This window comes from Xenopus tropicalis, chromosome 9 (assembly GCF_000004195.4).
Source record: "Xenopus tropicalis strain Nigerian chromosome 9, UCB_Xtro_10.0, whole genome shotgun sequence".
NCBI classification, from domain to species: Eukaryota; Metazoa; Chordata; class Amphibia; order Anura; family Pipidae; genus Xenopus; species Xenopus tropicalis.
In genome coordinates this window covers 62,651,009-62,673,616 of record NC_030685.2, presented here as the reverse complement: position 1 = coordinate 62,673,616, position 22,608 = coordinate 62,651,009, and the positions used below count along the sequence as shown (strand labels likewise).

Here is a 22,608-nt window from a genome sequence, read left to right as displayed (position 1 = left end):
GGGACATGAGGGGGAATGCCTAAATTGCCCCCCGCCTGCTTCTCATGAATACACTGCTGCCAAACTTAGGGGGTGCTGTATTTTGGGGGGAGCACAGGTCCTTGTGCTCCAGTTTGGATTCCAAAGACATGCATCTTTAAGTGCTCATTACAGTGCAGAGTGCATAGTGGAAAACATGGCATCTTCTATCTGTTGTTTCAACTTCGAACCATGCCCCATGCATGATAAATGACCCCTATATGTGCTAACTCTGTACTTAGGGCCATGCCATGGGACTAGTACTCTTGTTTGTCAGGGAGGTTTGTGCAATATTTAGAGAAAGTTCCCTTCCCTGGGCTAAAAGAGGAGCAAAATGCCAAACACAGTCTCATAAATTTTGCAGCACACTGTGGGTTGAAAATGTAAAATTACTAACAGTATTGATTTGTAGCCATGATGAAAATTCATTTGGCACAAAAACCTTAGGACTTAATAAACTAAGAATTACACCCCAATGTAAAATACTAAATGGCCTACAAATAACAAACGTGCATTTTCTCCTTCCTCTGGATCATCTAGAGCAGGGGTCCCACCCAACCTTTCATACTCGTGAGCCACAGTCAAATGTAAAAAGACTTGGAGAGCAACACAAGCACCATAAAAGTTCATGGAGGTGCCTAATAAGGGCTAAGATTGGCTATTAGGGGCCTCTATGCACACTATCAGTTTACAGGGGGCTTTATTTGGTAGTAAATCTTGTTTTTCTTCAACTAAATATTGCCACTAAGTCAGGAATTCAAAAATAACTACCTGGTTTGGGGGAACCGGGAACAACATCCAAGGGGTTGGGGAGCAACATGTTGCCACTAGTTGGGGATCACTGATCTAGATGTAAGGCAGGTTTCACTTGGACAGAATGCTAAACCTTATGAATGTGTACCTTTTTGAACTGCATCCTCTACTAAATAGGAACTAATACTATCTTGTATAGGTAGCAACAAATATACATTAGCCTCAGCAGATACAAAAGCAATCCGCACAATTAAACTTGCCCTCACAGTTTGAGAAAAACTGATTTACATCTATTTACCATAAAAATGTAAAATTTCATATAGTAAATGTTTTTCCTTTTGTAGATCATGTTCGGAAGTTTGGGGATAGTTATGGTTCTTGCCAAGCTGGAATTTCTACCTTCTATGTAGAGGTAAGCTTAACATATCTGATAAAGGCTCTTGCCAAGAAGTCACTTTACAAGTTGGCTGCACTGTGCCAATCTCCCATTTACCCACTACCAGACTCAATAATGTGTAAAGCGGTTTATGTTCAACAAGAGAACAGGTCTATATGAAAATGCTGTTGTTATTATTATTATTATAGAACTGAAAATACATATTTTATTGGGTTCTGTAGAGGCTTACCAGGATTTAGTTGTTTTCATTCAATTTTTTCTAGATTTTTTTATTGATAAATAAAAATTCAAGTTAAGAGCACAAAAGTTGGAAAAGATTATGCTTTTTTACAGTGATTTTCTCAAATCAAATTTTAATAAATCTACACATAAATATTTGGCTGAATCCAAACCTTGCAAAAAGTGCTGGTATTTGGCCAAACCAAATCCGGGATTTGGTACATCCCTCAAATGGAATGTAGATATCCAAAACCTTAGAATATAAAAGAGTACAGTGTATTTGCACTCTTGTATTGTTAATAGAAAACATGTGCGTAGCTTGGCGAATGCAACAATGGGAAGAAAATATTTCAAACCTCACCAGGTTGGTCTCCAAAGTATTCTTTGCTTTATCTAGAGGAACAGATGTTGGAGTTTATTTTACACCTGATGGATTGAAGAGTAAACTGCTAAATCCTAACCTAACATAAACATGCACCATTGCTGTGTGTCATATTACTTTTCTTGAAAGAAGTGTTTGCCACGTCTCATTGTTTTTATATAATTCTCCCTATGTGTCCAAACAGGGGGCTGATAGGAACATGATTCTTTGAGATACTGAATCGATTTTATTCTTCCTTTTTAGGATGTAATTGTCATGGGGGCTCCTGGATCTTTCTACTGGACAGGATCTATATTTGTTTATAATACTACTGAGAACACAATCAAGTCTTATGTGGATTTGAACAATGCTGTGAAGTTTGGGAGCTATTTAGGTAATTTTTGTTCTTTTTAAACTGTAAATTGTGTTTTTCAGGTAAGTATATTCCTTCCATTTTCCAATATCTAATGTTGTTCCCAGCCTTTTCTCTGCTTTTTTTCTGTTATTTATTTCTGCCTGTAAGGGCAATCTAACCTTCATCTGCTGAGCTGTAAAGGCAGGTAATGCATGGGCAACTTTTGGGTTATCTGACTGACCCACGATGGTCAGATTTTGTCTGTTATCATTGACCTGCTTGCTTAGCCAATGACATTTATCATTCTGAAGAAGTCTAGTGTTGCCCTTTCCCTCCTGATTCTGCTAATTTCTCATACAAATGGTTAGAACTTGGTTACATAAGAAGTTCTAATTGTCTGATGGGATTACTGAACTATTAGTCCAACTACTCTCTTATGTGCTTATAAATTGGGAAGAATGCCCTGAACATATAAGTGCTTGTTTGGCAGCTTAACTCTCATCTCCCAAATGGCACAGGGTAACTCTTGGTGGATGGTCTCAGTTCAATAGCTCTGTTGTTATATTAGTTAAGGTATGAAGACTTATTATTCAGAATATTGGTATCTGGACCTGGGGATCATTCCATAAAATATGTTGGCATTTTGTCTATACTGCTTTTGTTTTGAAGAAAGAAACAATAATGTATTGAACTTCTGTTCTTTTGTGTGCTTCTGCCTATGTAGGGTGCAGCTGCAGAGCTTTATACAGAATGTATGCCTTTTTTGGTTTCAGGAGACAGTGGGCTTGTATGATATGTTTAAATTGACTCAATTATATTGAATTTATCATCCACTCAAGCTTTAATGTAAACACTGTAAACACTGATCCCAGTATTCTAGAGTAATACCCTACATGTTTGGTTAGTGGACTGGTGAAGATAGCAGTGGGATTAAACTAGTGCAGCTGTAGCATCGTGCCAGGCATACTCCCATGGTCTGATCTCCATGAGAGTGGTGGGGTTGAGGAAACAGTTAGTGTAGGGTGCAGTATATCTGTACAAAGTTACATCCCTGGGGGAAAAGGCTGTTGATAAGCTGAGCTTAAGTTCAAAGGTGGAACAGCCCCTCAGTAAAACAAATGTATGCTCATGTGTGTCTATTCCTACATAATAACTGTAATTAGAAAAAAGGATTGACAAACTACTGACTCAGCTGGAAATAATTTTGTTTAATGGCTAGAAATCTGCCCAGAGTAAGCGGCAGTAAAGGAGTTCATGTTAGTGGACACATGAGTTTAATAGTTTAATAAAGTCTAGGGCCAAAACATACTGTACATTTAGAGCAGCTATATCTTATGAATCCACAAACCAACTACTCAAGATAAGTAGATTGAGCCCCCTGATTCTTTAACTTTGTGACTGATTAGTACCACCGTATAAAGGTCATAAAAACATTTTTTAAAGGACAAGTAAAGGTCCACAAAAATATGCCTCACAGCAGGCATAGGAGATATAAACCACTTTGGAGCAGTGTAATTGGTTCTTTATGGTGAGGGGAGTTAGGTTGTGGCCAGGCAGTGTTGTGATGGCAGATTTTGTTAATGCCTTTAAGAGGGGCTTGGATAATTTCTTCAACAACCATAATATTACAGGTATAAGATCCATTACCTGGAAACCCATTATCCAGAAAAGTTTTTTTTTTCAATATAATAATAAAACAGCACCTTGTACTTGATCCCAACTAAAATATAAGTAAGGCAAAACAATACTATTGAGTTTATTTAATGTTTAAATGATTTTTAGTAGATTTAAAGTATGGTGATACAAATTACATAAAGATACCTCATCCCAAAACCCCCTGAGCATTCTGAACAAGTCCCATACCTGTATAATTAAAAATTATGTGGTTCTAAATACCTGATCCGCCCCAGGGCCACTAGAATTGCATTGTGTATTGCACATGGATGAGCACAATTTTGCACCCATTACCAAGCATAGGGTGCTTATGCCAAACATTTGTTAGTAAGCCCTACAATGTCAAAAAATAAGACTGTACTGCAAAAAAGGCACCAATAACAGGGAATATGTGGGCACATATACATATTATGGCTAGCTATTGATGGCTTTTATGGGCAAATGACTATCAAAGCATTTTCTTATATTTTGAATCAAGTGTTTGTGAGACAGGAAAGTGTTCTACATGCATAAATACTTACAGAATACAGAACATATTATTTTTCAGGAATTAGGTGGGTTAAGGGAAGTGGTTACATTCTGAAACAACCACCTGCTTTGACATTGTTCTGTATATCAGCCTTGCCTCTAAATTCCTGTAGGTAAATGCCTGCAAGTTGTTGATTACACTGTAGGATTCCACTGTGGAGGTCTGTAAATGTGTGTACATCATTGCATTTTGGAACTGAAATTTCTGGGCCACCACATTTTGCTTTGTAACAATTTATTACTTTAAACAGAACCTACACAATTTAACCTTCTAATTAGTGGGGTAGTTCACCTTTACCTTTACTTTTAGTATGATGTTAACTGTGAAATTATGGGGAAGTTTGATGTTGGTCTTTATTTTTTATTTATAATGTTCTGTAATTATTTAGGTTAACAGTTAACAGTCTGGTTGCTAGGGTGCAATTTACCCTATCAAACGGGGAAAAGCTTTCCACACATGGAGTTTCCATGTTCATTTGATTTAGACCAGACTGGCTGACCAGGGTGCAGTTCAATCAAGTTGGCTGCTTTGGTCTAAATATTATGATGTATAATGCCTTCCATCACCATGTATGTGCGTAGTTATAAGCTACAGGGGGTTTATAGCTGCAGCACATAATGAGATAAAGCAGGATGCCTTTTTGAGTATTAAATAAATTTTAGGTCCAGTGGCCCTTTAAACAAACAAACAAAAATAATCAATTGGTCTAAGGGCCAACAAGTAGAGTGCATTCACTTTGGACATTCCTGGAAGAGTGAGCTAAGCAGAGTAAAACCCAGAGCTGTACTCTTGAACAATTAATTCCACTCAAAGAGCCTTCCACCAACTACACTGAACTGTTTTTGTGCTGAAAACTGAAAGATCATGTAGCCTAAGAAAGTCTTTATTATTTCTAGGATACTCAGTCGGAGCTGGCCATTTTCGGACCCCAAACAGCTATGAAGTTATTGGAGGAGCCCCACAACAGGAACAGACTGGTAAAGTAAGGGCACAATCTCCCTTTTTGCGATTCTGCTTGTAGGTAGCAGTACACATTTATTAGCAAATGCAGATTATTTTCCTGTAGCCATAAAGCAGACATTTTTTGAATTTTTGGTTTCCGTCACCTTGTTGTGGGTCAGCATTTGGTCCCATGCCCTTATGCAGTACCAGTTATATCCAAACTGCAAACAAGAATTAACCTCCAAACATCCCCCTGATTGGTCTTCATAGTTGGCCCTCTTATCTAATGCTTGTCCCTCATCAGAAAGGACAGCTGTGCAGTTGGAATCCACTGGTTGGGCAGTTTTAGTGATTTCAGCCCCTAGTGTCCAACCATTGTGTTGCAGTTGGCATTCCATAATTAATCATCTTTAATAAATGATACCAGCTTTGTTCCATTTTCTTCCCTTTGTCCTACACATGATTCGGCTCTGTTGAAGTCGATTTCAATAACACTGCAATGTCCCTGTGAAGGAACCCTGTCCATATTGTAAAATACCCATTAAGGAGGATTCTATATGTAATAAACGTGCATAAAATAGATGTCAACAGATTCTAAAGTGGGACAGAATTTACCTGTTTATGTTGTTTTTATAGTATTAATCACAAATATTTCTTATCCCTCCTAGGCGTATATATTCACTTATGAGGAAAAACAACTTGTTATTTTGTTTGAAGCCGGAGGTAAAAAGGTGTGTGTTTAGATTGTGTTTGAAACAAAAACCTCCTTTTCCCAGTCACTGACATTCACACTCGACTACCTATGTTTTTCTTAGCTTGGCTCCTACTTTGGGGCTGCAGTGTGCGCTGTGGATTTGAATGGCGATGGCCTGTCAGACCTGTTGGTGGGGGCACCCATGCAAAGTACCATTCGAGAGGAAGGAAGGGTTTTTGTCTACATGAATACTGGTGGTGTAAGTATTTCTACTTTTTCTGGGAAATGTGATTTATATAGGATGAATTAGTGTATACTATGAGCAGGGTTAGTTTTGGAAGTACCCCTCCCAGCCACCTTGCATACAGAGCCAATGCTTGATTATGACTGCTGGGAATATGTTTTTGCACCCTATATAGCATTTATTTTCTCAGAACCCTCAGCCAGTATCACCCTAGCCATTGAGCCTCATGTAACTCTAACCAGCTGAGCAGTCTTTATCTCTGTAGCACCTACTTATCTTGTCCCAGCAATCACTCCTCTGATCCCTCCCATTGAGGTCTCCTCTTCTAAACGTAGCCAATATATTGGAGTGCTGCTTTGACATTGATCTGTATATTACCCTTGCCTCTCTGTTCGTATAGTTGCTGCAAGTTGTTGATTTTACTTTAGGTTTCCACTGTGAAGGCCCTATAAACATGATTACAGGCCTACAAGGCGGTGGTCCAGTTAATTTAATTTATAGCAGACTCAACCAGGTTGAGTGGGTTGCAACTCAGTCATGTTGGATGCTCAAGTCTGAATATGTCTTCATATGTCTTCTGAATGATGCCTTCCATCATTGTGTGTGTGACTGGGGTTTCCCAATGATACCAGGTTGTAAATTCTTCTGACTTATAACCAGATTATAATACTAATAGAGTGGTGATACAGTGGATTGTGAGCAACACCTTGCTTGTGTCCCTCATTGATGGTGCTCCAGGTGCTCAGTTCTTAAATTCCTGACTTGGAGGTCCTGAGATACAATGTTCTTGGCAAACAGGGATAGTTGCAGGCTGGCAGTCCTCATGGGGCTAAGAACCCTTATTTTGGCTACCTTTTTCACAGCTCAGAGCTGCAAAGGGTTTGTATTAGAGCATAGTTGTGTAGCAACAAGGTTTGCAACAAGATTGCGACCTGCCAACCTGAGAATGCATTAAGTCATTATCTACCTTCTTCTTTATAGACAGCAGTTTTTATCCAACGTGATGCATGGAGTAGTTGCCATCTTGCACCCCTTTGTAAGGAATGATGAAGAAAGGTTAGTTAGGGTAGCAGGGATTTATAGGGCATTACAAATTTTATAGACTTTCTGGCTGGGCCAGTCAAATACCGGCTGGGTGGCAACCCTAGTTATGGTACAGTATAAAGCTGTCATTGGAGTATGATGCCAACACCCTTATATGAATAGGAAATAAAATAAGAATTAACTAGGAAACATTATAACTAATACAGTGGAGGAAATAATTATTTGACCCCTCACTGATTTTGTAAGTTTGTCCAATGACAAAGAAATGAAAAGTCTCAGAACAGTATCATTTCAATGGTAGGTTTATTTTAACAGTGGCAGATAGCACAAAGGAAAATTGAAAAAATAACTTTAAATAAAAGATAGCAACTGATTTGCATTTCATTGAGTGAAATAAGTTTTTGAACCCCTACCAACCATTAAGAGTTCTGGCTCCCACAGGTTAGACACTTCTACTCAATTAGTCAACCTCATTAAGGACACCTGTCTTAACTAGTCACCTGTATAAAAGACACCTGTCCACAGAATCAATCAATCAAGCAGACTCCAAACTCTCCAACATGGGAAAGACCAAAGAGCTGTCCAAGGATGTCAGAGACAAAATTGTAGACCTGCACAAGGCTGGAATGGGCTACAAAACCATTAGCAAGAAGCTGGGAGAGAAGGTGACAACTGTTGGTGCGATTGTTCGAAAATGGAAGGAGCACAAAATGACCATCAATCAACCTCGCTCTGGGGCTCCACGCAAGATCTCACCTCGTGGGGTGTCAATGATTCTGAGAAAGGTGAAAAAGCATCCTAGAACTACATGGGAGGAGTTAGTTAATGACCTCAAATTAGCAGGGACCACAGTCACCAAGAAAACCATTGGAAACACATTACACCGCAATGGATTAAAATCCTGCAGGGCTCGCAAGGTCCCCCTGCTCAAGAAGGCACATGTGCAGGCCCGTCTGAAGTTTGCCAATGAACACCTGAATGATTCTGTGAGTGACTGGGAGAAGGTGCTGTGGTCTGATGAGACCAAAATAGAGCTCTTTGGCATTAACTCAACTCGCTGTGTTTGGAGGAAGAAAAATGCTGCCTATGACCCCCAAAACACCGTCCCCACCGTCAAGCATGGGGGTGGAAACATTTTGCTTTGGGGGTGTTTTTCTGCTAAGGGCACAGGACAACTTATTTGCATTAACGGGAAAATGGACGGAGCCATGTATCGTGAAATCCTGAACGACAACCTCCTTCCCTCTGCCAGGAAACTGAAAATGGGTCGTGGATGGGTGTTCCAGCACGACAATGACCCAAAACATACAGCAAAGGCAACAAAGGAGTGGCTCAAGAAGAAGCACATTAAGGTCATGGAGTGGCCTAGTCAGTCTCCAGACCTTAATCCAATAGAAAACCTATGGAGGGAGCTCAAGCTCAGAGTTGCACAGAGACAGCCTCGAAACCTTAGGGATTTAGAGATGATCTGCAAAGAGGAGTGGACCAACATTCCTCCTAAAATGTGCGCAAACTTGGTCATCAATTACAAGAAACGTTTGACCTCTGTGCTTGCAAACAAGGGTTTTTCCACTAAGTATTAAGTCTTTTTTTGTTAGAGGGTTCAAAAACTTATTTCACTCAATGAAATGCAAATCAGTTGCTATCTTTTATTTAAAGTTATTTTTTCGATTTTCCTTTTGATGTGCTATCTGCCACTGTTAAAATAAACCTACCATTGAAATGATACTGTTCTGAGACTTTTCATTTCTTTGTCATTGGACAAACTTACAAAATCAGTGAGGGGTCAAATAATTATTTCCTCCACTGTATATTAAATTACCCTTAAAATGTATGTATATAACATCAGTTCTACTCAGTTATTAATAAAAAATAATGTATATTCTATGTAGGAAGTTATCAATAAATGACTGACGTGATTGTCACTTCCCTGCACTGTGCTGCAGGCTGCACGGATATCCTGGTGCCAGGAATATACAGAGGAAGGAGGCAATAAGAGTTGTTAGACCTAGATACAGTTCTTAGCCCTATAGCATTGTAAAGATTGGGTCATTGTGTTGGCCAGGAAGAGCTGCAATCAGTGGTATTTACATAGAGAACGTACATAAAGAGTGTAGTGTTTTGATTTTTATAAAAGATAAAACTAATTTTACTCCCAAGCTCAAATCAGTCAAAGCTTTAAGTAGGATTTTACATTCACTTTAGTTTCCTGTAAAAGCTCAGTAAGACATTGTAAGGAAAATATTTTGTGCCGGGAGGATATTTTTACACATAGCACTGTATTCATTTGTGTAGAGTATAATATATATTTTTCAGATAGCATGTCTTCATAGATATACTCATGTTTTACTCAGCAAGAGAAGTCCTTTAATACTTGTGTTCTGTCCTGAAGCCAGAGTAGGTCAATTCATCTCTCTGTACAGGGTAGGCACAACATAAGTGGGCACATGCTGTCAGCATATTTCCTTTGTGGCTCTTTTCTGGGCCGTATTTTCTATACAGGAACCCGAGGGCTCACACGAAGCCCAGGGGTACCTATATAGAAATGAAAAAAAAGTCTGCATTTCTTTTTGTAACCCCCAGCCTGCTGAAGTGGTACCTCTTTCTGCAGAGCACTGACTATACTGTGCTTGCACCAATGGGAATCAAACAAAGTTACATTTGGAAATATTACCCACATTTTGACCAGTTTTTTAAACAGGGCTTTTAATTATTGAGTTCTCCTCTTGAGATCAGACTTTGCAATAACTGATTTAGTTCTTGAACTACTGTAAAAAATGTCAGGATTTAAGCTTGTGGCACAAAAACATTACACCACTAGTTCTGCATTCAACCTGCCGTTGCCAAAATGAAAAACAAATATTTATTTCTAAATACAGATAAAGATAATTCTGATAAAGAGATGTTTATATAATGACAGCTTCACTGGCAGCCTTCCTGTCCTAGTATGATGTACAATGGCTGAATTCAGAGGAGGAAATTGCCTCTGTACAACCAAAAGGGCAATTATCTATTGAGCAACAAAGGGTTTTCTACTGAAGTGGAAATGACAGACTTGTTGGTCGTTAAAAGTTCCTGGTAAACACTTTGGTTATTTCATTTGCTGGGTAAAAGTAACACATCAGCACTCTGAGATCCTCTTTCTTGGTAGTTTATTACCTTTATTTAAATACTGCTCTGCACACTTCTTGTTTGTACATTGTGTTGAAATGTGTTTATGACCCCTTAATTGACTCTTGCTCCTTGAAAGATATTCTCCACCAACTGTACCCTATTAGATCCTTGAGTATTGGTCACCTGTATACTTTATACAGGTGACCAATGCCTTTTGTGTATTATGTTTCCAATATACTTGAACCAGGAATGAATATATCAAAATACAGTCTTATGGTAATAAGAGTTATCATAATTATAATCGGCAATTGATGATATCACATCTCCTTGTAATAAATGTATTTAAAAATGATATACCTCCCACTATTAAAAAAAAAAAAAAAAAAAAATATATATATACTCCCTGCTTTAAAATATGGTTATAGGATTTGTATAAAATTACTCAGCCCGTGGCCCCATGGCTTTAATATGGTCTAATGTACCTCCAGCAACACTATGAGAATATTAAGTGTCACATGAAGTATATAAAAGCCTGCAACCTGCATGTATATGGGCTTTGGAGTCTACTAATATCCTTATATTTTACCTTAGGGGTAGTTTATACCCATTGTAAAAGGAACTGCATTGGGATATGATATGAATACACTATTGCTAATGATTTATGTTTTATTCCTTTTTTAAAAGGGCGCAATGGAAGAACTGCAGTTTGAGCTTTCGGGCAGTGACTTATATGCAGCAAGATTTGGGGATACCATAGCTAATCTGGGGGACATCGATAATGATGGCTTTGAAGGTACATTGCTTAAGTTTCTTTAGTCTTTATAATTTTATGACCTAAGACATGGTTCGGTCAGTGAAATGTTGGGGCACAAGGAGCATTTGACATTTGGATAGATAATGGGTCTGTTTTAGGGATGTTCATCACTGTCCATCACTGAATGCAGATCTACTCTCCATGCTACAGAAGCAGTGTGGGGTTGTCTCTGCTCACAGCCAATTCTATTTACCTGTTACCCCTGTCATAGCAGGCAGTGCTGCTGAGGATTGACTCCTTATTAAATCCATTACCCCATATGGAATAAAAGGCACAATATTTGCTCAGCAGCAGTAACTCCTAGCAACCAATATGATGTTTGCTTTTAAACAGGTGACCATTAAATCCTACCTGCTCATTCGTTGCTATGGGTTATTGCTCCTGGGCAAATTTTGTGCCTTTTATTACATAAACCCATGAATATCTTAACATTTCACAATAGGTTGCTCACACAACATCACTTGATTCTATTGTTACAAGGGAATTCCAGACCCCTGGTTCATTGGCTGCCTAGAGAGGAAAGAATACTAAACATGAAATCATTTGGTGGCTGTTCAATAAATATAACTCTATACAGAATGGAGCAACAGAGTCCTGTAATGGGCTGGATGTGTAGCTTTCAAGAATAGGAAATGATGAGTCAATGAAAAATAATCGTTATGATAAACCTGCATAAATACAGGGGTCCCAGTGTAGCAACCGGGATGCTCAATTTCACTTTAATTTACCAAAAACAGGCTCTTAAAAACACATTTCCGTAAGTGATTCATAAATCTTTATATCTTTCTTTGTATGGAGAACGGCATGTTTGCTGGAGCCTGGTTTTACTGTGCGTCCTGCTCAGCTGATTTGAAGCTCTTATAGCCAGTTTGGCACACCCCTCTCTCATTTTGGCTTGGCCAGCGCAATGAAACAGGGTTTTTTTTTTTGGTATTTTTTTTTCTTTGTGATTGGAATCAGCTGCTCAGGAATCCCAATTGCTTTTTCTGACATAGACTCCAGTTAATATCAGCCTTGGAATGTGCAGTTAGTCTCAGAGTTGAAAGCACCAGCAGTGCTCAATGTAAGCCAAAAATATTTCCAATACAAAAATGAGAATTAAGTGTAGAATCTGTCATTCCCATCGGTCCCCGTTTTAACAAATACTTGTTTGAATTGCCAAAAGTAGAGTAGTAACCAGCAGCTGATAACCCTGGAATATATTGCAATATGGGGGGAAACGAGCACCCTGACAAACCCCACTAAAACAAAAGGAAAATACTACACAGATAATGCCCTGGTCAGTTAAAATTCAGCAACCCAGGGTTTTATATTCTGTGTAGGCGCTACAGGGCTCATGCCTAGGGTGGCAGTAATAAGGATTGGCCCTCAGGTGCATATATAGAAAAATATTTCTGCCCACTAGCAGGCACTTGCTGAATCCACTGGCAAGAGCAGAGGGCAGATCTGGATCTAAATAGGGCCCTGAATATACCACCATGGTGTCCAAATGCAAAATACCTACAAAGCTTTGGAATTATGAGTCATATTTATGACTTGATCTTTGCTGGGATTATCATCAAATCAATAATATCTGAGTATTAATTGTATGGATATAAGCCAATATGATTGAACCACAAGCCTTATTCATTACACTAATATTGTGAAAGGGGGTACACTGGGCATTTCATGCAAGAGAATCCTCAAATGGGAATCTTTTTATTAACACCAAACACCTAAACAACATCATTTTCACCTTATTATGTTTATGTAATAGCAGCAACAATTTGTAGATAGCAGGGAAATGACTGACGCAGCGCTGCCAGACAGGATTCCCCCTGGGCCACCCTCTTGCATCTGTAATTATTATGTTTAGGCTGCCTGCTAGGAGAGCTGGGGAGTTCAGCCAGTGAGAGTTTATGAAGGCTCATGTATTATTGAATGGACTGTAACTATCAGTCTTTAATTAAAACAAAATCATTTTAAATGAAAACAGTATACTTTACTGAGCAAAAAGAAAGTTCATTTCATGAATGACATCATGGCCGTATGACTCTGGGATGTGCAACACTGCCACCTAGTGATACCTCTGGTTACAACACCACTGCAAGAAAGGGCTTGAATTATATTTCTGTCTTTAATTCAATCCTTCTGGGATATAGCTATATATTATAGAGACAGTAAATGAAAGGTGTGTCTCACTGAAGGATAAACTTATATTGTGTTCAAACACAGATGTGGCCATAGCAGCCCCGCAAGAAGGGGACCTGGAAGGAGCAGTGTATATCTATAATGGAAGGGAGAAAGGAATAACACCTTCATTTTCCCAGGTATTTGTGGTTTTAATGAATATACATGTAAAGCTTTGCATAGGGGTCATGTTCAACGCAGTGGCTTTTATTTATGAATGTGCGCTGTCTCTGTGTTTGTCTCTCTTTCTTTCTTAAAAGAACCCCCCACACATATGTTATGGATTCGCTTTGACCAGACACTGATTCGGCCAAATCCCAATCTGCTGAGCGTGCTTCTATCCTTAATTATTACAGACAAAAAGGAATTCATATTTAAAAAATGTAATTGTGTGATTAAATTGGAGTCTATGGGAGATTGCCTTCCCTTAATTTAGAGCTTTCTGGATTTCCATATAACCCCTACCTGTATCATCATTGCCTTGAAAATGAAGTGCTGCCTTGATGCTGCCATATGTACATATAAAAATATAATGCGTCTTAACAGACCACAAACTGAATGAAAAATATAGAAATTTTCCTCTTTTTGATTAAATTGAATGTAACGTGCCAAAAACAGCATATTTTTTTTTCTTTTTTCCCCCAGAGATTGCAGGGAAGTAAATTTGGGTATGGCTTGCGCATGTTTGGGCAGTCAATTTCCAATGTACTGGATATAGATGGCAACGGATATAATGGTAATGTATAAGCGGCCTTTAGAATAACTCACACAATATTCATATCACTTAGTAGCAATAACATTTAAAAACTGTGTACATGTGTATTAGATTATTCATTTACTCCTACTGCTTTTTTTTTAGACTTAGGGAATATACAGTTGCCAGTAGGCATACCCTTAGTTGGCATATAGTGGGCACCCAGTACTCACTGCCAGATAGCTGGTGACAGTTCAGACAATATTTCTTATAGGGACCTAAACATGACTTCCCGAAAAACTGCCCACCAGAGGTCACTGTTTCTTTAGTGTCTTTGTATGGCTTTGCTCTAATGAGAGCAATCTCCTACTCATGTATAAACACATATTTACAGATACAGTAAATGAAGCTGTATGTGCAGAATAATCTACCCCAGTTTGTTTTAAAATGTTTTCAAAGCAATTTGCAGAAATATGTCCATAGAGATAATGAGGAGAATGGCTTGCCTCGGGGCACAATGGAGTAAGTAGCATACAGCAGACCCTGAAACCACATGGGGTTCCAGAGGAGTGGGGGCTAGGTGGAGTCTGGTGTATGCTTCTAGCTCCCTACCACAACTCACCACAGATAGTAAGTAAGGGAGTGTACTGAAGGGCTGCGCTTTCAAGCCGCTCTGGACTGCCATTTAAAATATACAGAGTCCCCCACCAGCCCAATAAATAGTTACTGTCTGTGGCATCTTACAGCAGCCCCTCTGGCATTTGCCTGCCCCTCAGATTGCCAGTCCGGGCCTGGTTTCAAGCCACATCCCCCCTCATGAAGGAAGATGGGAAAAACTCCCTTGTAGGGGGCCTGGACCCACATTGAATATGCCGCTGTAAGGGTGTCTACCTGGCATTTCAGACTTACCAGAAGTCAGTGCAGTAGCCTTTCCTGTTGATCCTGCCTTTGTGGCATTTAGGATTCTTAGGGACAGATTTACCAAATATTGTTGTGGGGGAAAGAGTACCAAGTAGTCTCCAGTAATTATTATTAATAGCTACTGTGACATTTTCTGTGATTTGTGATTTTTTTTCCTGCAATTTGTTTCATGTTAAACAAAGAATGGTTAATCACAGTTATGTAAAGCTGTGGGAAACATCCCTAACTGCATTCTCCCAGTCATATTCAAGAAAAAGCGAATAAGTCACATCCAGCGCAAAATCGCAGTGGTGGGGGAAAAGTTTTGAGCTTGCTTAAATAGTAACGATGCCATTTCTATTATCTTAAGTAGCACCTTGAGAGGCTTTAGGTTCATTTTCATTTATTTTTTTTTAATTGGCATCCCTTTTTGATTAATCAGCCCCTTAGTGACTCTATCCCTGTAATTCCTGTACTTTCCCACTCTCCCAAACAAATGAGAATGCAAGCTGCTCCCCCCAGCAGATGCAATGTTGGGGAGTCAGGAGTGGCAGCCAAGCAGACTGCCGAGTCGCGTGTGACAGATGAGGGGGAAGTAGCATGTGGGAATTGCGGCTGCCTGTGAGGGTAATGATGTACACAAGAGCATTTGCATTCCGGGTCTGTGGGAAAATTCACATATTGCACAACTATGACCTTAATAAATGCAAAAAAAAAATAAAAATTGCACATTATCACAAGGTGGTGGTTTTTCCCTTTTAACCCTTTCCATGCCAACTTGTTCCCAGCTTGGCATAGGTTTAGGGGCTGATTTACAAGGGATCAAAATGGGGAGCCCCAATAGTTTGATCACAGAGCTTCCTGCCTGTTAGGAAGTTTAAGGGGTGGTTCGCCTTTTGTTATGTTATAGAAAAGTCAATTCTAAGCAACTTTTAAATTGGTCTTCAATATTTTTTTTATATAGTTTTTTAATTACGTGCCTTATTCTTTTGACTCTTCCCAACTTTCAGATGGGGTCACTAACCCCAATGGCCAAAAAACTAAGGTTACAATTGTATTGTTATTGTTACTTTTTATTACATATGTTTTTATTCAGGCCCTCTCCTATTTATATACCAGTCTCTCATTCATGCCACTACCTGGTTGTTATGATAATGTAAACCTTAGCAACCAGGTAACTGATGAATTACAATCTGGGTAGTTGTTGAACAAAATGTGAAATAATTAAAAAAAAAACCCAGAGCTCAGAGCTATTTGTGGGGGGTGCATAGCTCTTTAGCATTGCCCACCGTGCCAGGGGGCATCAGTACAGAGGGGCTTATGCCTAATGATGTCTATTTGTCCTCTCTTTTTAACAGATGTAGCCATTGGTGCTTTCCTGTCCGACTCAGCTGTGCTGCTCAGGTGAGAAACAGAACAGTTTCATGTACAAGGACAGATTAAGTTAATTGGCAATAATACGAGGCAATTGCAGATAACCTAAAATAGAACACTTTCCAGTGACCCCACAGTGAGCTCTCACAGAGCTAAATGCTATTTATTCAAGCACTCGGTTATTTGCTGTACTTAGAGCCCTGCATTTGGTGGCACTGCTCTCCGGCTACACAGCGTGCTGCAAGATAAACATTCCATGTCATTATTCTATTATACCTCACTGCATAGCTCACAAATTATATTTACATGGAAATATATTGCGTGCAATTAGAGCCCAGAGACTTTTTGTTGGCTATTACTTTATCTCTGTAATTATAGGCTTCTATCTAGCAACCAAAGGTTAATATCTCCTGCAAGATAATGATATTTCATGTAATTACTCTCTTTTGGGTAAGATGAATCAGTGGGAAGTCATATTAGCAATGTTAATTTCTTCCTTCCAATTGCCTTGCCATCTTGCACACATATTAGCATGTATATAAACATATAAACATATAGCATGTACATAAACATAAACAAACACACACACACACACACACACATATATGTATATAGTGGTTTTCTAACAATACCAGCAACATTTGCTGCAACCCTTGTAACCTATAGCAACCAACCAGCAGGTGGCATTTACTAATCGGCAATTTGAAAGCAAAATTAATCAAGGTCAATGGGTGTCTTTTGGGGTTTTTTCTTGCACTTTTTTGTGGTTTTTCACTGTAAAATCTGGCCACAGTTTTGCAGTGAAAAAATGTGGCAATTGCTAATCAAGTAATTTAAATGTGGACTTTCATATTCAAATAATCTCTCACTCACTCAAATCCACGTCTGCTGAAAAATGTTGCTGATCACTAGCAGGAACCATTACTTTAAATTATTCAAATAATTACGCTTTTTTGATTAGCGCGGGTATGGTTTGCACGCTGGGGTTCCTAGCCCCTCTGAAGATTTTCTTGCCCGGGGGGTTGGTACTGTGTAGTTACTCCACTGAATGAGAGATTATTTGATTATAAAGCTGGCACAAAGCATAATAGTGATCTCTGTTATTTATACCTTGAGCACTAAACTGCTGTTTTACAATGATAAAGGCTGGTAATGTCCCACTAATGAATTCTTGTTATTATTCATTGAGTATAACCAGTAACACTTGTGTGATCCATTTCATACATTCCTTATTATGGCAGAACCAGACCAGTGATCGTTATCGATGCATCGTTAAAGTTGCCAATGACTGTGAATAAGACAAGGTTTGAATGCATGGAAAACGGAGCGCCCGCTGTGTGCATGAATGTTACCATTTGCTTTGCCTATAAAGGACTCGATGTTCCAGGTTACATAGGTAAGATTCCTTCTTTAAATGCGCCATTTCCTTTTGTGGTAAACATTAACAGGGGACAATTATTATTACCGTAATTTTCAGTGCTTCTGGGTGCAGGCACAATTAGAAGATTTTTTAAGTGAACGGGACGATTGTTAGCCTGCGTTTATATGCAAGCTCTTTCTTTTCATTTGCACAATTTCACAACAACTCTTATTTCTCCTCTAAACTACCTTTCATTCCTCTCTTTCTTTCCCTCTCTCACGCGACTAACACTTTCCATTACTTCTCTTCCTTTTTCCTCTTCACAACCCTTAACAACTTTATTAACAAATAACATTTGTGGTATTAATAACACTAGCAATCAGGGGTGATAAGGAAAGGGCCCTTTCCCACGTGTAGCACTAAGGGGCTGAGGAAAAACAAATTCAAGTTGAGAGTGTTCATATCTCACTGAGATAAGTATCAACTTTTGTTGATCCGGTTAATTGTACTTTTGCCTTTCAGTTATGTACTATAATATCACATCGGACGTAAGGAGAAAGAGTGGCACCCCTGCGCGATTTTACTTTGTTTCCAACGGAACCTCAGATGTGATGTCAGGGACAATGAACATTCACCAAAAGTCCGGAAACTGTAAGACTCACAAAGCATTTATGAGAGTAAGTTAAACTACAGTTTTCTTATTGATTGGATAGATTTGTATAAAAGCTGTCCCATTGGCAAGTTGTTTAGGTGCCTGTAGGGACATCCAGTAACTCTGCATGGGGACAACTGTGGCAAGGTACTGAGTAAGCCTATAGGTAACTGGAGTGCTGTGCTATAGCAGCTCCATGCAGAACACATGCAACTCTTAATCTCAGGTAGGGCCCTTGTGTAGTATTAGAGGTAGGGTGTGGCAGAACTATAATTCTCAGGTAAAATCAACAAAAATGGGTTCTTAAAAAACAAACGGTAAATTCTTTATTGGCAGGAAATGTAACACAGAAAATACTAACAGTTGTTCAGCACATACTCACAAATAGAACCTCTAGACGTGTTTACCCATCAGGGGCCAATAAGCAGTTGGCAGATAATCAACTTTAAAATGTCCACGCCCAAGCTTCATGCCCTCTAAGTGGAACTTCGCTGGGAACACATCTACCCCTAAGTCTTTACACTTGATTCCCTATTGTGAGGGTGGTACACCCAGGATTTTAATCCTTCTACTTTCATTGTAGGAGCATCAGGTACTCACTAAATACCCTTAACCTATTCCTCACTCACAGAATGAGCTTACAACTAACTTTCCTTACCTGGCTTACCTCCACTCATACTCTAACCTTCCTACCAAACCCAGCTTCTCCCTTTCATACATTAGAACAATGCCCCCTCCTGGCCGGTTATGGAACTACAAGGAGCATACTTTTACGCAGGATCTGAAAACAATGTCCCCTCCCAATTGCAATATAGGATCCAAATTTAGCTGTCTATAAGCTCTAGGAGACTGCCAGCAGACATAAAGGGTAACTAAAATATCAGATCCCTACACATAAAATAGGCAAAAATGTCCATTTAAATTAAAAGAAAATGCCAAAATTAAATGACAGAAAAAATTAAATGGATGGTCTTTCTTGCAGTGTGTGTTGTTACACATAAGTTCAACATTAGTATGAACCATTAGATACAGAAGGAGATAATTAGAAAAATAATAATGATGAGTATGATGAGCAATATATGTTAAAGTGCTTCAAATATTTGAAGGGATTAGAACATGCCTTTGCACAAAGGTTTTCCTTTAATGTTGCCTCCGGTTAAACAGAAAAGGGGTTATATTGTTGGGTGCAGCGTATTGCGAGGGAGCAACAAGGCAGCGCAGCTGTTACGGCTCCTGATTGCCTCTGTAATTCTGTAAATATTCATAGCGTGTATTTTGTGTTCAGCTCAGTGAATTTTCTGCTCGGGAACAAGCAGGCATAATTTAATGTGCATTAACATTGTCACATAAAACACTTGCTAAATTTTGTGGGCATTTCATAAAATCTGAGGCAAGAATAATTAATAGCTAATTAGTTTAATGAAGGTAATATACAACAGCAGCTGCGTAGAAACCCTAGCAGACAATTGCTGCTAATTAAAGATCATGATTTGGTTAAGCTTTGAGGTATCTTCATTCTTCTGCTAGTTTTGCGCAGGCCTGCAGTATAGTTGCTTCTATAAACAGTAGGGGGCATTGACGCTGAAAGGCACGGTGCAAAGTGCAAAAAAACAGGGGCAATCCACTATTTTTGTAGCACACTGCACCCTGCCTTCCAGCATAAATGAACTGCCACAGGCCACCCTAATGTACGTAGGTGATCCTCATAGATTCACACTGCATTCACTGAGTTTATTATTCTAGTGATTGTGGGAAGTCACAATCTATTAATCTGGAAGGTTTATTCATCTGGCAAGCATTCCCTAGTCTTTTCATCTCAAAAAGCTTTGGTGACCGGCTCGTATAGGCTGGCAAATACTTGACGAATATATATTGTGTAGACTGGCAAATACATAAACAAGTGGCTATTTTGTCTGTATTCTTCTCATTTAGAAAGACACAAGGGATATCTTTACCCCCATACACATGGAATCATCCTATTACCTGGGAAAACACATTGTAAGCAAAAGGAGTGCAGATGATTTACAGCCTCTTCAGCCAGTTCTACAGCAGAAAGAAGGAAAAGGAAATGTCATAACAAATAAGGTGAGGATGATGTAGCCCAGTTGTATGGAATATGGCAGCTGTAGCTTGTTAAAAAAAAGTACAGAAATATGTTGGTTCTCTTCTTTTATACTTGTAGGGGGAGCCTTAGCCCCACATCGGGGAGCAGGGATTCCAACAAGTGTTAGAGCTCAGTGCTGCTGCTGATCAGTATTCTTTAGTGATACCGACAGCAAAATAATGTTTTTCATTTTTCAAAGCTGTCAAATGCGTTCCTGATAAATACATTCATCTGTTGACACTTTTCTGACTGGCAAGAAAAATGTTCTTGACAGTTAGGAATGTGTTAAAAAGTAGGAACCAGGCCAAGTTGTATGGTGTCTAAGGCTGCTGCCCAAACTGACTGCCACCCAAACACCTGCCCCTACTCATTTACACCCACCCATTTTGTTCGCTCACCCCCCTCCCACCTACTTAGTCCACACCCCAGTGTCACATCCTCGGTAGGCACACCACCCCTGCTGCTTTCTGAGATACCCCATACTAGCATAATTTAGACTTTTCCGGGCTCATCCTATGTGTTACAACATTTGGTCTGTGCCCTTGATCTCTCACCAATGCTACCGAATATTGTAGTATTAGTAATCCTATTATCATTGCAAAAGAGCTATGGGAGCAATGTGGGCACCCTAAATTTGACCCTATAGTACAGTGATGGTGGGTAATATATTGTTTTAGCAAGTGTTTGATATATATAGATGTAAAATTAAAATGAAATGTTTTATGTTTAAAGAGAATAAGGGCAGGGTCAGTAGAATATGTCGGGTCAGTAGCTAGTATAATTACATGGGATTAGCAATGCCTCCCATGCCTTTAATGCAATATAAATCAGGCATATTGATAAAGAGGGGAATTATATGCTACTGGTGCTAAAGAGATTACATTCATCTGTTTCAAAATCCTAATGATTTCACTGTATCATGTGAGGAGCCGCCTGGCAGAATATCCGTGAATGACAATACAAGCACTGTTTGTACTGGTCTGATCTTCCCAACATTTAATAAGCAGATGGCTGTATATTATTATAGGGGACAGATACAGTGTGTTCTGCTTTGATATGTCCCAGGGAAAACAGGACTTGCTGATCTTGATTTTAATATTGTAACGCAGCTATGTAACAGCAATGATATATGTAGAATAATGTCCTTAGTTGTCTGGACAAAAACAGAGGGTTGCACTGGAAGTCAACTTGGATAAAATGCATTCATTTCAATTACTATTATTCTGTAAATTGTTAACATTTCTTATATATTTCGACAGGTTCATTTTGCAAGGCATTGCACCTTACTAAACTGCTCAGCAGATTTACAGATAACTGGAAAACTCTCTTTCCCCAAGTAAGTGCAGAAGGACTTTATTTATTATAACTTATTATGATAAAACATTTAGACAGGGGCTCATTTACTCAGCATGGATAAAAATGTATTGTCCACATTGTTCTTAAAATGATGTTTAATGCAGTCAGCTGTGTGAACTGCGAGATTCAGAGAAATGATCTGATTCTGAATATAGGATCACTTTACACAGTATCTGGGTATCTCTCCCTGAGAACAAAATCATTGGCTGGACATTAGGGAGCTGCCGTCTGATGGCATATTGGGAGCCATAGAGAGAGAAATGGTATATAATGAGAATATTAGGTTAACTGAAACTGCTACAAAGCAGATAACCTATATTTAAGCTGAATAGGAGTATTTTTAAAATGTGCCGTCGTATCGCAATAAGTAGCAGTAACAAGCCTGGAATGTGTGAGGTGTTTAACAGGTTGCTTTGGACTTGTTGTCATTTCTTAATTAGCAACTGCTAAATCTGCTGAACTTTATTGGTTCTTTTAGAGAATTTGTAGCCCAGAGAATGTGGTAGTAAAGTATAATGGCATATAACACACAAGAGCCACGAATATCCTGTAAATGATATCCTTGTAAATGGTGTTTAGTGATGTCATCAGTTATAATTGGTGCTTAGTGATGTAATTTGTTACATGACCCACTGAAACTTGTGTATTACAATAAATAATGTACCCCCTGTTGCAAAATATAAGGATATTAGAAGTCACAGAGGTGTTCCATGACCATATAAGGCACAAGGCTGAAGGAACTCCAAGGTGACTCTTATATCCTTATATTTTACACAGGAACAAAGACAGAACTCCTAGGATTTAAAGAATTGTGAAATAAAACAAAATAAAGAAAGGTTTA

General features: G+C 38.9%; 1 protein-coding gene across 1 annotated transcript in view; it reads left to right on the top strand.

Annotated features, from left to right (window-relative positions):
- itga4 (integrin subunit alpha 4) overlaps nt 1-22,608 on the top strand; it is a 66,104-nt gene that overhangs the window by 28,397 nt on the left and 15,099 nt on the right. Inside the window, exons 5-17 of the mRNA XM_002932016.5 lie at nt 1,116-1,183; nt 2,013-2,142; nt 5,203-5,288; nt 5,917-5,979; nt 6,064-6,201; nt 11,029-11,137; nt 13,373-13,467; nt 13,973-14,063; nt 16,280-16,325; nt 17,537-17,691; nt 18,178-18,332; nt 20,240-20,392; nt 21,671-21,747. Coding sequence (XP_002932062.3) covers nt 1,116-1,183; nt 2,013-2,142; nt 5,203-5,288; nt 5,917-5,979; nt 6,064-6,201; nt 11,029-11,137; nt 13,373-13,467; nt 13,973-14,063; nt 16,280-16,325; nt 17,537-17,691; nt 18,178-18,332; nt 20,240-20,392; nt 21,671-21,747 — 1,366 coding nt within the window. The remainder of the gene's footprint in view (nt 1-1,115; nt 1,184-2,012; nt 2,143-5,202; nt 5,289-5,916; nt 5,980-6,063; nt 6,202-11,028; nt 11,138-13,372; nt 13,468-13,972; nt 14,064-16,279; nt 16,326-17,536; nt 17,692-18,177; nt 18,333-20,239; nt 20,393-21,670; nt 21,748-22,608) is intronic.